Below are 15,440 nucleotides of genomic sequence, written 5' to 3' on the forward strand. Positions count from 1 at the left end.
GAAGTACTTTTGTTAGTGTGGGTGAAGAGACAAAAAGAGTAATGTTACTGGTGTATATATATATATATATATATATATGTAACGTTTGGTTGTTAGTGTCGGAGGTTACCAATTGTAACGGTTATAAGATGAACGATGAAGAGTGATCGAAGTTGTAAAGAAATATTTATTTACCGTTACGTTAATAAATGCCATACCAAGACGGGTAGGTTAGTGTAATAGTATAACACAGTTCGTAAAGCATGCAAGGTAAAGAAAGTTAATTTCGGCCTGTATATGTGTGTACACGATCTTGTAGTAGTAAACAGATAAAGATAGGGTAAGGTTACCGAGAAAAGGGAATGAGCTAGTCAAAGCTGTATAATGTGGGACGTTGTGTCTCATAGTTGGTTTGTTGTAATCTTATTTTCTCTCTCTGGTCGTTTTGTGTTTTAGTGGCTGCCTGCTTGTGACCATGACTAGATGTCCGTTCACTAATTAATTGAGTCGTCATTAGTTGCTTCGCTCTGTTGTCTCCAAGATCCAGTCATGGAAAATGTATGTGAAATGTTGATGTCACACACACACACATATATATTATTAAGTTAGATAATGGAGACATATATTGGATATAAATTATTTTATTAATTATTTAATATCACCTACAATTGTTTCCTTTCGTATCCAAAATTAAAATTACAAAACATTTTTTAATTCAATAATTATAATAATAATCATGAATAATGCAAAATAATTAGAAATTTGATATCGTAAATTCAATTTATTCTTCAACTGGGATACAATTTTTTCTTTAATTGGAAAATCAATTCTGAATTCATAATACAAAATAATAATAATAATAAACAAAAATACAAAATTTACCACTTTTATTAAAGGAGATAAATTCTATTGCATATGTTGAAGGAAATTATCTAAGATCTTCTGGGTAAACAACATTCTTCTGTTTCCTGGTTTGGACCATAGACAAATAAGTCTTGCAAACTACCTACCCTGGAGCAACCAACAAAGTTGACCATGAGAAAAGCAAACCAGTAGATTTCAAAGAATGACCTTGACCTTTATGAATAGACACTGCAAAATGAAGTAGCACTGGGAATTGTTCGTTTGAACTGAAAGGGCATGTCTGTTGGTTTGGTTGTAGTTCTTGGAATGAAAACCTCTACTCCAGAGGCACATCCATTGATGATGGTAGCTTCTGTTACATAAGGTGATAATATCTTCACAATCAACCTGTTTCATTGCATAATTTAGGATCTAAATTTCTTAGAAACATTATTGGGATTCCTATCATCAGAAAAAGTTGATGTGGTGGAATTCCAGGTGGCTCCAGAGAATTAATGAACTCTGTTGGGTAATGGACAGCTTGATTTTCAAGGACTGACTCAACTGATTTGTACTTCATAATGACTGTTGGATTCTTATTCATTAATTCATGGTTAATTCTTGCTACTGTCTCATTTTTGGGAATATGAATTGCCCTTTCACACAACTATTTATGCGAATTATAATTATTACTTAAGTCTGGCAATGCCCTGTACTTCAATTCAGCTGGAGATTTCACCATGATAGCAATATGAGCCAAACTGATATCACCACTCCCATCAAATGGTACTTTCCCCATTTCGCAATTGGAGGAGCCAGGTTGAAAACTGTTTTGCACATTGGTCCCTATGTAACGAAGCTCACATGAAGAATTTCATTACTTAATTCCACAACTGAGAAGATTTAATGCATGATTTTATTTTATCAGATCTTGTTTGTCACAGAATGACTGGTAATGTCTGTCTGAAATCTGAAAAAACTAATGTAATTCTTTCCATGAATTTATTGTTGCCTCTGATATCCTGTAAGTTCTCACCAAGAACATCCATTGTATATGTATGTGCATGTATGCATTACATTATCTGTGTATATACATATATGGTTGTAATTGTCAGTGATTATAAAAAATATATATTAAAAAAAAAAGTAAGCAAGCAGAAATAAGGAATAAAGAATTAAAAAATGAAGCGATAAATAAATAAATTTTGCATACATGCGCTTATGTATACAGATATTTCATAAGTGTATATTCATGTGTATATGCATAAATGGATAACATTGTTGGTATTTATAAAATAAAATATAAATAAGAAGTAAGGAAAAAAAGAATGAATAAAATAAAGGTGAAATATAATTTGTTTCTTTATGCACATGCAGAATTTTATATATATATATATATATATCGATATATACATATACATGATGGGCTTCTTTCAGATTCCATCCACTAAATCCAGTTACAACACTTTGGTCAGTTTGATGCTATAGTAGAAGACACTTGCCCAAGGTACTACACATTGGGACTGAACCTCGAATCATGTGGCTGGGAAGCAAATTTATTAACACTCAGTTACGCCTATACCTATGCTTAGACATTCTACATATAAAATCGATGGAGAATAATTAGTGAGTAAAACAACTTTATTCTTCTTTCAGGTTATAAAAAATATTCACAAAATGTGATGAGGTCAGAATTCAAAAACCTCAGTCTCGCAGCTGAAATGACTAAAGATTGAGATAATGTTTTTTAGACAGACAGCTCCGACAATCGATACAGAATGGAGATTTCACACAACTAGTGATATTTTACTGTATGGATATTTATATGCCTGGTTAAGTGATTTCCTTGAGGGAATGATTTACCACAGATAGATGAAGTATTGAAGGCTGATCTCAAAATCTTGAACCTTACAAAGGAGATGACAGACGACCGAGATATGTGGTGTATTGCTGTACTGGAGAAGACCTGCCCACCACAACGGAATTGGGATCCTGATACCAAGGTGTTATGTAAAAAGCACTCGAGATGGGGCTGTGTCTGAATCACCCAGTACACTCTGTGCAGTGGTTGGCATTAGGAAAGTTATCCAGCCATAGAAACCAAGCCAAAACAGACTATGGAACCTGGTGCAGCCCCTAGCCTCGTCAGTTCCTGCCAAGCCATGGAAAACAGGTAAAAATGTTGATAAAGATGATGTCACGGTGACGTTTTCTCTCCTGTATGAATGAGTTTGTGTTTAGATAAAGTATCATTGAGAGGAAAAGATTTACCACAGATATCACAGTGATATGGTTTCTCACCTGTATGAATACGTTTGTGAGTAGTTAAGTGACCATTTTGTGTGAATGATTTACCACAGATGTTACAGAAATATGGTCTCTCACCTGTATGAATGCGTTTGTGTGTGGTTAATACATTGTTTAGAGCAAACGATTTACCACAGATATCACAGTGATATGGTTTCTTACCTGTGTGCAGACGTTTGTGAGTACTTAAGTGACCTCTTTGAGAGAATGACTTACCACAGCTATCACAGTGATATGGCTTCTCTCCTGTGTGAATACGTTTGTGTATAGTTAAACCATCACTTCCAGGGAATGATTTACCACACATATCGCAATGATAGGGTTTTTCTCCTATATGAAGACGTTTATGATGAATTAAATTATTCATCTGAGAGAATGTTTTACCACAAATATCACAGTGATACGGTTTTTCTCTAGTGTGAATGCGTTTATGAGCTGTCAAGGTACTATTTATAGCAAATGACTTACCACAGGTATCACAGTGGTATGGCTTCTTACCTGTATGGATGCGTTTATGATTAGTTAATACGTCGTTTACTGTAAATGATTTACCACAAATATCACAGTGATATGGTTTCATACCTGTATGAATACGTGTGTGAGTAGTTAAGTTACCTTTTTGAGAGAATGACTTACCACAGATATCACAGTGATATGGCTTCTCTCCTGTGTGAATGCGTTTGTGTATAGTTAAGTTACTAAATCCAGGGAATGTTTTACCACAGATATCACAGTGATATGGTTTCTCTCCAGTAGAAATGCATTTATGAGTAGTTAGGTTACCTCTCTGAGAGAAAGACTTTTTGCAGATATCACAATGGTATGATAATTTTTCTTGTTTTCTTATCATCTCTTCAGGCAATAAGCCATCCTTTCTAGCAGAAGTCATTGTTCTATACTGTTTCTGATACTACCACAATAAATATTTTATTTTTCTTGTGTTTATATATATATATATATATATATATAATAATATTAGGGACAATATTTGGTTCTTTTCCCTAAAACTATATATATATATATATAAACACACACACACTTCTATTGACTTCGCCAGTATCTGAAGGTCAGAAATTTCCTTGTAAATGTGTTTATGTTTAATTAGAATGTGAAATACTTGTGTAAATATAGAGGAAGTGAAATATTGCTATCAATCTCAGTTTAGAACAAATTATTTCACAGTTATTCATCATAGATATATAAACATGCTTTTGTCTATTATTCATAACATCTTCCTTTAGTCTTTAAAAGATTATTGATATTCATGATGTATCTCAAGTAGAAATCCATTCATGCCACAGACGTCTGATGTTCTGAAATGATATAGAAATAATATACAATAGAGAAAATAGTTAAAAAGGTGAGGTTCAGTAATAGAAATTGTTATATATATATATATATATATATATAATTTATATAAGGGCATTAACTATATAGTAATGCCTCACGCTTAGATGGACTAAAAAAGTCAAAAACTACCAAAAAATAAGCAACATATTTACCGAAAGCGAGGTAATGCAACTTTCAAAAATTAATCTCTTAAAAACATTTAACTGTTTTTAAGAGATTAATTAAGTGAAATGTTTTTAAGAGATTCATTTTTGAAAGTTGCATTCCCTCGCTTTCGGTAAATATGTTGCTTATTTTCTGGTAGTTTTTGACTTTTTTAGTCCCTCTAAGCGTGAGGCATTACTATATAGTTAATGCCCTTATTTAAATTATATATTTATGGGGAAAAAAACGATGAGTTTTTTTTGCTTATGGGTTTTTTCACGCTGGCTACTTGATAAATTCTTATAAAGATTTTATCCTATATTATATCATATATATATATATATATATATGAGAAAAACAAATGCAGGGAGGAAATGCCAATGGAACGAGATGTCTGGCGGTATGAAGTTCTTTAGAAGACCCGCACATAACAGTGCAATTGAGTTCTAGAAGCAGTGTGTTTCACCCATTTTTAACAAGAAAACTTCTCACATATTCTACCAAGCTACGTCTCTATATCTCTTCGCTTCCTCACATTTCCGCTTCATTCCCCATGCTTGCCTCCCGCTCCCCAATCCTGTCCTCCTGGCACTGTGCCACTGTATCATTGTTCTCGTAATCGTAACCAATGCCCAGAACGACAGTCAGAGAACAGTAATTTCTTTAGGGTTTTTTCTATCATTATAAGTGATAGGAGAGTATTGTAGTTAGCTTGAAGCATTGTGTATTGTTTGTAAAGAATAAAAAGTTTAGAATGGTACAACAATGCACTATAAAACAAAAAAAAAAAGGACTATATACCTGTTGTAATTTAGTTATCTATAGTCCGATGATATTTCGGAATTACAATTCCTTCTTCAGATCTTCTTAGCTGGAGTCTCTGCTAAGATCTGAAGAAGGAATTATAATTCCGAAATATCATCGGACTATAGATAACCAAATTACAACAGGTGTATAGTCCATTTTTTGTTTTATAGTGCATTATAAGTGAATTTTTGTTTTCATATATAACGTATAAACATGTGTATATCTTTTGGGTGCAATTGTCCAAATTTACCCGAATATATACGTAGACAACCACCGCCGATACAAAGCGAAAGTGGACAAACAGCTTGCGACATTCACCTTAGGTCACAAATTAATCATCTTTTTATGTGATTACTGTAATCAATTAAACTGAATCACAGTATATTTCATGCAAATAGAAAAGCAAGGCATTCAGAGATTTCGACTTAACCCAAATGTATATATATATCTTACCTGGTATTTTATATAAATCAGGGTTTAATGTGAAATGTCTTTAATTTACTTTGAGAGACATCAACAAAACAATTGAATTGTAAGACATTTCAAAAAACCGACACGGTAAACAGCGAAACGAACTAAGTTTGCAGGTTGTGTACATCACATTATAAATCTTTTGTGATTTACAAAATTAATGTTACCAAATTTTTCCTTTTTAATTGCTTCAAAATAAACTTTAAAATATCATACAGATTTTTAAACCATACATTGTAAAGCTTATCTCGACGATCGTACGTATGAACAAATGATCGAAGGAAAGAAAGAAGGTGCGTACGTAAGTTTGTACGTACGAAGAAATAAACGAAAGAACGAATGTACGTATGTTCCTACATACATATGTATGAATGAACGAACGTACGTATGTTCGTACGTACATATATATGAATGAATGAACGAATGAAACGATCGAACAAACAAAAGAACTAACGAACGAGGCAACGAACCAACGTCTGTTTGTATGTACGGATTTACGTACGGAAGTACGTATGTAACAACGAACAAACAAATGAACAAAGAAACGGACGAACATGAAAGAAACGAATGAAAGAACGTAAGAACGAAAGAATTAACGAACGATCTAACAAACGAATTAACGAACAAATGTAGGTACATACGTAAGAACGAACGAACGAACAAAGACATGAACGTACGTATGTGCGAACGAACAAATGAACGAACGTAGGTATGTATGTACGTACGAACGACCGTACGTAAGTAGGTACATGTGTACGTACGAACGAACGAAGACACGAACAAACTAACGAATGAAGAGAGATCGAATGAACAGACGAAACAACGTACGCTAGTACGTACGATCGAGCGAACGTGCGTATGTACATCTGTACGTACGAGCGAATGAACAAAAGTACGTACGTACGAACAAACGAACATACGTACGAACGAAAGAACAAACGTACGTATATAATACATATATATATATAATATATATATATATATTTATATATATGTATATATATATATATATGTGTATATTATATATATTATAGATTATATATATATATATAATATATATATATCATATATATGTATATTATATATATGTATTATATATATATATATTACATATATATAATATATACATATATATATAATATATAGAAATATTATATATATATATATGTATATATGTGTAATATATATATATATATATGTATATATGTGTAATATATATATATATATATATAATATATAGTATAATATATATTTGTTCGTTCGTTCGTACATACGCTCGTATGTACGTACCTTTGTCCGTTCGTTCGTATGTACGTACATAAGTACGTTGATTGGTTCGTTCGTACTTTCGTACGTCGACTTTGCCTTTCATCCTTTCGGGGTCGATAAATTAAGTACCAGTTACGCACTGGGGTCGATGTAATCGACTTAATCCATTTGTGTGTCCTTGTTTGACCCCTCTATGCTTAGCCTCTTGTGGGCAATAAAGAAATAAGATAAATAAATACCTGGCCAGGTACTGGTGTAGATAGTTTGAACGAATACCCGGCTATGAAATCTTGCCGGAAGCATTCGATGTTTTCCGTGTGTGTGCACGTATGCAGTCAACAAAATTTTCTTTGTGGTTTATTATGTAATGCTGAGAACCCAATGTTTGTAAATCTTTGTACATAACTGAGCCAGGTTTTATGTATTTTTGAATTAGTGGAAGCAATGTTGTTTTGTCACGCTTCTGACCAGTCAGAGGAACAACAGAATGACGTTTTCCAATCCACTCCATTCCAGCGAACAACCAGGAGTGGCTGTGTGGTAAGTAGCTTGCTTACCAACCACATGGTTCTGGGTCCAGTCCCACTGCATGGCACCTTGGGCAAGTGTCTTCTATAGCCTCGGGCCAACCAAAGCCTTGTGAGTGGATTTGGTAGACGGAAACTGAAAGAAGCCCGTTGTATATATATATATATATGTGTGTATGTGTGTGTCTGTGTTTGTCCCCCCACCATCGTTTGACAACCGATGCTGGTGTGTTTACGTCCCCGTAACCTAGCGGTTCGGCAAAAAGAGACCAATAGAATAAGTACTAGGCTTACAAAGAATAAGTCCTGGGGTCGATTTGCTCGACTAAAGGTGGTGCTCCAGCATGGCCGCAGTCAAATGACTGAAACAAGTAAAAGAGTAAATCCATAAATGGAATTAATTGATTAGATGTATGAGAGCAATCAAGACCATTGCAACGGAAAAAGGAAAAACGTGGGAGACGAGGTCAGGAAGCGGAATTTCTGAGGTTCCGTCCCACCTTTACCCCCTCCGTTTTCCGCAGAAAGAATGTATGTCCGACTGGTTATGAGGCCAACTAAGACGATTGCAAATAAAAAGAGAAAATATAACCGCGGGGAAAAATTTTAGTATCGAAACTTTTTTATTTCTTTTATTACAGTAATAGCTGCTGCTATTAAAGTATACCTTGCATCTTTCTATAATCTTCCACTTTATGCTGTACTCTGTGGCACCTTCTTTCAAAGCCCAGACATGCTTGCTTAGAGTTGTGGCATTACATCTCTCTGAGATGTTGAATAAGGACGTGTTTATTAAAGTAGATTCTGGAGGGGTCGGCCATTACCCCCACATATTTCAGCACACTTGACTGTCCATTTCTTCCTGTTGCTGTTGCTGTTACTTCTGCCTCATAAACAACTGTTTCCATATTGCAGTGGCTGTTCACCAAACAAATTATGCAAGCTATGAACACATACAAGGTGCTGCGATGTTAGCGGAATGTCAACATGGAAAACAGTCTTTGTGTGTGGTAGATGTACATGTGCAATAAACACAAGAAATGTACAGAAAATAGACGCTGTCAAATGCATTTTACTTAGAAGCAGGTGATGAGAACAGGGTTCAGGAATCTGGGGCACACAGACAAAAGATTCAGTAAATGTTGGGCAATCCTTTTAGACAAATATGTCTGGTCCTCGCTAAGTTACAAAACGGGCAATAAAAATAAAAACCTTAATGATGATGATGCTGTTTCAGTAATTATATAATCTGATTTAGATTTACATTAAGGTGACGATTACACTGCAATTTGAAATAATTATTCATCTTTACCATCAACACATTGATATGAGAGAAATGGTAAAATAATATAAATTTTATCAACAGAATTATACATTTCATGGGATGCATACACAGTAAAATTTGAAACCAGACATTGTGATATCACAGTGATATGTTTTCCCTCCTATAAAAAAATGTTTAAGAGTATATATAGTACATTCCTGAGAGAATAATTTGCCACAGATATCACAGTGATACAGTTTGTCTCCATTCTGAGTGGACTTATGATTAGTTAAATATTTTCTTACACTGAATGATTTACTGCAGATATCACAGTGCTATGGTTTCTCTCTTGTGTGAATATATTTGTGTCTCTTAAAGTTACTTTTATGAGAGAATGATTTACCACAGATATCACAGCAATATAGTTCTTCTCATGTATGGATGCGTTTGTGATCAGTTAAATATTTTCCTACACAGAATGATTTACCACAGATATCACAGTGATATGGTTTCTCTCCTGTGTGAATGTATTTGTGCCTATTTAAGTCACTTTTTTGAGAGAATGATTTTCCACAGATATCACAAGAATATGGTTTCTCACCTGTATGAATATATTTGTGTCTATTTAAGTCACTTTTCTGAAGGAACGATTTTCCACAGATATCACAAGAATATGGTTTCTCTGCTGTGTGAATGTATCTATGAGAGGTTAAACTGCCTTGAGAAAAAAATGATTTACCACAAATATCACAGGGATATAGCTTCTCTCCTGTATGAGTGCCTTCATGCTGAGATAAATTTCTTTTACGAGAGAATGCCATACCACAGATATTACATGGATATGGTTTCTCTCCTGTATGAATGAATTTATGAGAGTTTAAAGAACTCAAATGAGAGAATGATTTACCACAAATATCACAGTCATATGGTTTCTCTCCTGTATGTGTGTATTTGTGAGAGGTAAGGTTACTCTTTTGAGAGAATGATTTACCACATATATCACAGTGATATGCTCTCTCTCCTGTATGAATGTATTTGTGAGAGGTAAGGTTACATTTTTGAGAGAATGATTTACCACAAACATCACAGTGATATGGTTTCTCATTAGTATGAGTAAGTTTATGGGCAGTTAAATTACTTTTGATTACAAAGGATTTACTACAGATATTGCAGTGATATGGTTTATCTCCTGTATGAATGGATTTGTGATAAGTAAGGCTACTCTTATAAGAGAATGATTTACCACAAATATCACACTGATGTGGCCTCTCATTGGTATGAGTAAGTTCATGGGCAGTTAAATAACTTCTTAGTACAAAGGATTTACTACAGATATTACAGTGATATGGTTTATCTCCTGTATGAATGTATTTGTGAGAGGTAAGGTTACCTTTTTGAGAAAATGATTTACCACATATATCACACTGATATGGCCTCTCATTGCTATGAGTAAATTCATGAGCAGTTAAATTACTTTTGATTACAAAGGATTTATCACAAATATCACACTGATATGGTTTCTTACCCGTATGAATGGCTTTGTGATAAGTAAGACCACTCCTCTGAGAGAATGATTTACCACATATACCACACTGATATGGCCTCTCATTAATATGATTAATTTCATGGGCAGTTAAATAACTTTTGATTACAAAGGATTTATCACAAATATTGCAGTGATATGGTTTATCTCCTGTATGAATGGATTTGTGATATGTAAGGGTATTCTTATGAGAAAATGATTTACCACAAATATCACACTGATATGGTTTCTGTCCTGTATGAATGGATTTATGAGAAGTAAGGCCACTCTTTTGAGAGAATGATTTACCACAGATATCACAGTGATATGCTCTCTCTCCTGTATGCGTGTATTTGTGAGAAGTAAGATTACTTTTCCGCAAGAAAGACTTTCCACAGATATCACAGTGGTATTGCTTTCCACCAGCATGAATACGTTTGTGAACAGTGAGATTTCCCTTACTAGATAAAGACTTTTTACAGATATCACATTCATATGAAAATGCTTCTTTTTCTCTTATCATCTCTTGAGGATTCATTATTGTTCTCCAGTATACAAGCAAAGAATGTATTTTTTTCTTTCTTCTTCATATATTTTTCTGTTCATTCCAAAAGTTCTACAGCTATAATCACAGCAAATCTGATCTTTGTGAATATCTGAAGGTAATATAAACACCTTTGCAGATTTTTCCAAGTATATATTCCTGGCAATGAGGGAAATAAATGTTGCTATTAATTCAGAAGAAATATTTCAGTTATTTACCATAGATATGTTATCGAAACAGGGTCATATCTATTATTTATAATATCTTCTATTAGTCTTCAAATGATGATCAATATTCATGATGTATCTGATGTAAAAACTCCTTTATCACACTATCATCCCATATTCTGAAATGATACAGAAACAGTAGAAGATATAGGAAACACTTAAAAAGCAAAGAACAATAGAAAATATAACTACATTTTCATCATGATAAACTGTGGATATAAGCTTTTACCCCAATAATTAGTGTTTAAAATTTCTTTTGTCATTAAAATTATATTATACATCCTTGTATAATGTCCACATATACACTGACTTCAGCTCTTCAACCTTCTGATATTATGCAAAATGGTAAACTACAAAATATTGGACAATAACGTTGTACTATCTTAGGAAACATAAGTCGCTGATGTGTAACCCCAGGTCTATAAATGGAATTAATTGGTTAGATGTATGAGAGCAATCAAGACCATTGCAACGGAAAAAAAAGAAAAACGTGGGAGACGAGGTCCGGAAGGGGAATTTCTTAGGTTCCGTCCCACCTCTACACCCTCCGTTTTCCGCAGAAAGAAGGTATCTCCGACTGTTCACGAGGTCAATTGCATACAAAAAGGGAAAATATAACCGCGGGAATAAATTATTTTGTATCGAAATCGGGTCTGGTGTGAAACTACCAAAGAAATACTGCAGTCACATCATAAATGCGTATTTACGATTTAAATTATTCGTTACTTTTCTAGTTAAAGTTATTTGTTAATTGTCTACAAAAACGTGTATTTGTTTTATCTTCGCAGTATCATCGGCCCCTTATTGCAGTCAGCTATTTCTGTTTTATGATATCGCAGATTATTTATTCACAGGAGTAAAAACTATTAACGTGGATCAGTTTGAGAGAATAAACAGCTAATAGACATATGTAGCAAGTGATAACTTTGTGATAAAACAATAGACGGCTTTGAATGGGGACAATAAGCAAATGGAATATCTACTGTAATAAAAGAAATAAAAAATTTGGTGCTTTCCGTGGCAATACCAAGTAAAAACCAATTCAGATTTTATTCGCCTAATTAAAGAAGTTTACCGGAGTACGAAATTTATATCGATATCTAGACTAGCAATATTTAAAAACGTATTATATCTTACCTCTTATCAGAAATAAATCCAGGTTAATGCGAATTAACGATAATTAACACAAAGGAGCGATCCCTCGGGAAACATACTCAAATGACACTTCAAAAAAATCGACACGGAAATTCAACGAAACGAACTAAAAGTCCGACTGTTGTATACCTTGTACTATTACACATTTGTCTGATGCTAAAACTGAAGTTGTATATTCTGTTTTTTATTGATATAATTACTTTCTGAAAATGAATTGTAATAAATGAAATCCGAATGATGACAAAAGATAGAAATCTAGAAATTGACTGCTGTTGCTACTGTGAAGGACGGAGGCGAATACTGTATCTTATTTACAATGCTTTTGATTTGTAAGAATATAATAAATATTATTATTCCTTAAGGAAGAAGCTATGATGGTAAACTCGTCACTTATAACTTACTTCTAAGTATTTATCATCATGCATAACTCTTAATTTAGGCTGCGTAAATGTTATAACGAATTATACACATGAAGTCCTTGAACGTGCGTTTAATGCGTGCATGTATACTTTTATTTGTTTCAGTCACGTGACTGTGGCCATGCCGGAGCACCGCCTTTAGTCGAGCAAATCGACCCCAGGACTTATTCTTTGTAAGCCTAGTACTTATTCTATCGATCACTTTTCCCGAACCGCTAAGTTACGGGGACGTAAACACAACAGCATCGGTTGTCAAGGGATGATAGGGGGGACAAACACACACATACAAACATATACGCACACACATACATATATATATATATATACATATATACGACGGACTTCTTTCAGTTTCCGTCTACCAAATCCACTCACAAGGCTTTGGTCGGCCCGAGGCTATAGCAGAAGACACTTGCCCAAGATGCCACGCAATGGAACTGAACCCGGGACCATGTGGTTGGTAAGCTAGCTACTTACCACACAGCCACTCCTACGCCTATGTTTGTATGTACTTAAGAATGTGCGTGTCTATTTCTGTATGTACGTACACGTATTGTAGATCAGTTTGGAGAAATGTAACATTCCTCATACATTGATCAAGTGTGTGAATTCTATAGTTTATGTTTGTGTCCCGAGCACAAGATTTGTTTGGATGGTCTGCATATAAAATGAGATAAAAATAATTAAAGAGTAAAAAAACTTTATTTTCCTTTCAGTTTATTAAATTTATTCATAAAATTAATGAGATCCTCTACGCTGATTGCAAGAGAAATGACATACCTAGATATTACATGGATATGGTTTCTCTCCTGTTTGAATGGATTTGTGAGAGGTAAGGTTACCTTTTTGAGAGAATGATTTACCACAGATATCACACTGATATGGTTTCTCTCCTGTATGAATATATTTGTGAGAAGTAAGGCCACTCTTTTGAGAGAATGATTTACCACAAATATCATACTGATATGGTTTCTGTACTCTATGAATGGATTTGTGAGAGGTAAGGTTACCTTTTTGAGAGAATGATTTACCACAAATATCACACTGATATGGTTTGTCTCCTGTATGAATGGATTTGTGATAAGTAAGTCTACTCTTATGAGAAAATGATTTACCACAAATATCACAGTGATATGGTTTCTCTTGTGTATGAATGGATTTGTGAGAAGTAAGGGTACTTTTTTGAGAGAATGATTTACCACAAATATCGCAGCGATATGGTTTCTCTCCTGTATGAATGTATTTGTGAGAAGTAAGGCCATTCTTTTGAGAAAATGATTTACCACAAATATCACACTGATACGGTTTCTCTCCTGTATGAGTGTATTTGTGATAAATAAGGGTACTTTTTTGAGAGAATGATTTACCACAGATATCACACTGATATGGCCTCTCATTAGTATAAGTAAATTCATGAACAGTTAATTCACTTTTGACTACAAAGGATTTATCACAAATATTGCAGTGATATGGTTTATCTCCTGTATGAATGTATTTGTGATAAGTAAGTCTATGCTTATGAGAGAATGATTTACCACAAATATCACAGTGATATGGTTTGTCTCCTGTATGAATGGATATGTGAGAGGTAAGGTGACCATTTAGAGAGAATGATTTACCACAAATATCACACCGATATGGTTTCTCTCCTGTATGAATGGATATGTGAGAGGTAAGGTTACTCCTATGAGAGAATGATTTACCACAAATATCACACTGATATGGCCTCTCATTAGTATGAGTAAATTCATGAGTACTTAATTTACTTTTGACTACAAAGGATTTATCACAAATATTGCAGTGATATGGTTTCTGTCCTGTATGAATGTATTTGTGATAAGTAAGGCTATTCTTATGAGAGAATGATTTACCACAAATATCACAGTGATATGGTTTCTGTCCTGTATGAATGGATTTATGAGAGGTAAGGTTACTTTTTTGAGAGAATGATTTACCACAAATATCACACTGATATGGTTTGTCTCCAGTATGAGCGTATTTGTGAGAAGTAAGATTACTTTTCCGCAAGAAGGACTTTCCACAGATATCACAGTGGTATTGCTTTCCACCAGCATGAATACGTTTGTGAAGAGTGAGATTTCTTTTACTAGATACATACTTTTTACAGATATCACATTCGTATGATAATGCTTCTTTTTCTCTTATCATCTCTTGAGGATTCATAATTGTTCTCCAGTATACAAGCACAAAATGTATTTTTTTCTTTCTTCTTTATATATTTATTTGCTGATTCAAATACTTCTACAGCTATAATCACAGCAACTCTGATCTTCGCGAATATCTGAAGGTAATACAAACACCTTTGCAGATTTTTCCAAGTGTATATTCCTGGCAACGAGGAAAATAAATGTTGCTATTAATATGGAAGAAATATTTAAGTTATTTACCATAGATATGTTACAGAATCAGGGTTATATCTATTATTTATAATATCTTCTATTCGTCTTCAAATGATGATCAATATTCATGATGTATCTGATGTAAAAACTCCTTTATCACACTAACATCCCATATTCTGAAATGATACAGAAACAGTAGAAGATATAGGAAATACTTAAAAAGCAGAGATTCAACAATAGAAAATATAACTA

The 15,440-nt window shown here is 33.8% G+C and overlaps 4 protein-coding genes across 7 annotated transcripts in view; 1 reads left to right on the top strand and 3 right to left on the bottom strand.

Annotated features, from left to right (window-relative positions):
• LOC128247012 (zinc finger protein 722-like) overlaps positions 1 to 4,018 on the bottom strand; it is a 6,276-nt gene extending 2,258 nt beyond the window's left edge. Inside the window, exons 1-2 of the mRNA XM_052977822.1 lie at positions 3,829 to 4,018; positions 3,388 to 3,666 (exon numbers count right to left, since the gene is read on the bottom strand). Coding sequence (XP_052833782.1) covers positions 3,388 to 3,666; positions 3,829 to 4,018 — 469 coding nt within the window. The remainder of the gene's footprint in view (positions 1 to 3,387; positions 3,667 to 3,828) is intronic.
• Positions 2,228 to 15,440, top strand: part of LOC106876802 (zinc finger protein 239) — a 56,020-nt gene continuing 42,807 nt past the window's right edge. Inside the window, exon 1 of the mRNA XM_052977913.1 lies at positions 2,228 to 2,995. The gene's annotated coding sequence lies outside the window, so the exon portion shown is untranslated. The remainder of the gene's footprint in view (positions 2,996 to 15,440) is intronic.
• Positions 8,302 to 15,440, bottom strand: part of LOC106873429 (zinc finger protein 91) — an 18,857-nt gene continuing 11,718 nt past the window's right edge. Inside the window, exons 2-3 of one of the 4 annotated variants that reach the window (XM_052977894.1) lie at positions 15,237 to 15,364; positions 8,302 to 11,373 (exon numbers count right to left, since the gene is read on the bottom strand). In XM_052977894.1, coding sequence (XP_052833854.1) covers positions 9,393 to 11,021 — 1,629 coding nt within the window. In that variant the 5' untranslated portion in view covers positions 11,022 to 11,373; positions 15,237 to 15,364 and the 3' untranslated portion in view covers positions 8,302 to 9,392. Of the gene's footprint in view, positions 11,374 to 12,391; positions 12,853 to 14,947; positions 15,365 to 15,440 lie in introns of those variants that run through there. The other 3 variants (XM_052977893.1, XM_014920785.2, XM_052977895.1) reach the window with 3 other exon arrangements.
• LOC106873430 (zinc finger protein 253) lies at positions 11,316 to 15,012 on the bottom strand. Its single transcript, XM_052977823.1, has 6 exons — positions 14,796 to 15,012; positions 14,511 to 14,600; positions 14,196 to 14,264; positions 13,776 to 13,838; positions 13,377 to 13,485; positions 11,316 to 11,373 (listed from the first exon to the last, which is right to left on the bottom strand). Exons 1-6 carry the CDS (start codon positions 15,010 to 15,012, stop codon positions 11,316 to 11,318), a joined length of 606 nt encoding a protein of 201 aa, XP_052833783.1.

Source organism: Octopus bimaculoides, chromosome 29 (assembly GCF_001194135.2).
Source record: "Octopus bimaculoides isolate UCB-OBI-ISO-001 chromosome 29, ASM119413v2, whole genome shotgun sequence".
NCBI lineage: Eukaryota > Metazoa > Mollusca > Cephalopoda > Octopoda > Octopodidae > Octopus > Octopus bimaculoides.

What these genes read in the sequence shown, in the direction of transcription:
- LOC106873430 (XM_052977823.1), bottom strand. Translation starts at nt 15,012, where the DNA reads ATGAATCCTCAAGAGATGATAAGAGAAAAAGAAGCATTATCATACGAA. An exon ending in TAAATCATTCTCTCATAGGA is followed by an intron (nt 14,265 to 14,510) that starts GTAACCTTACCT and finishes AATCCTTTGTAG; the next exon opens with TCAAAAGTGAATTAACTGTT. An exon ending in ATATCAGTGTGATATCTGTG is followed by an intron (nt 13,839 to 14,195) that starts GTAAATCATTCT and finishes TCTCTCAAAAAG; the next exon opens with GTAACCTTACCTCTCACAAA.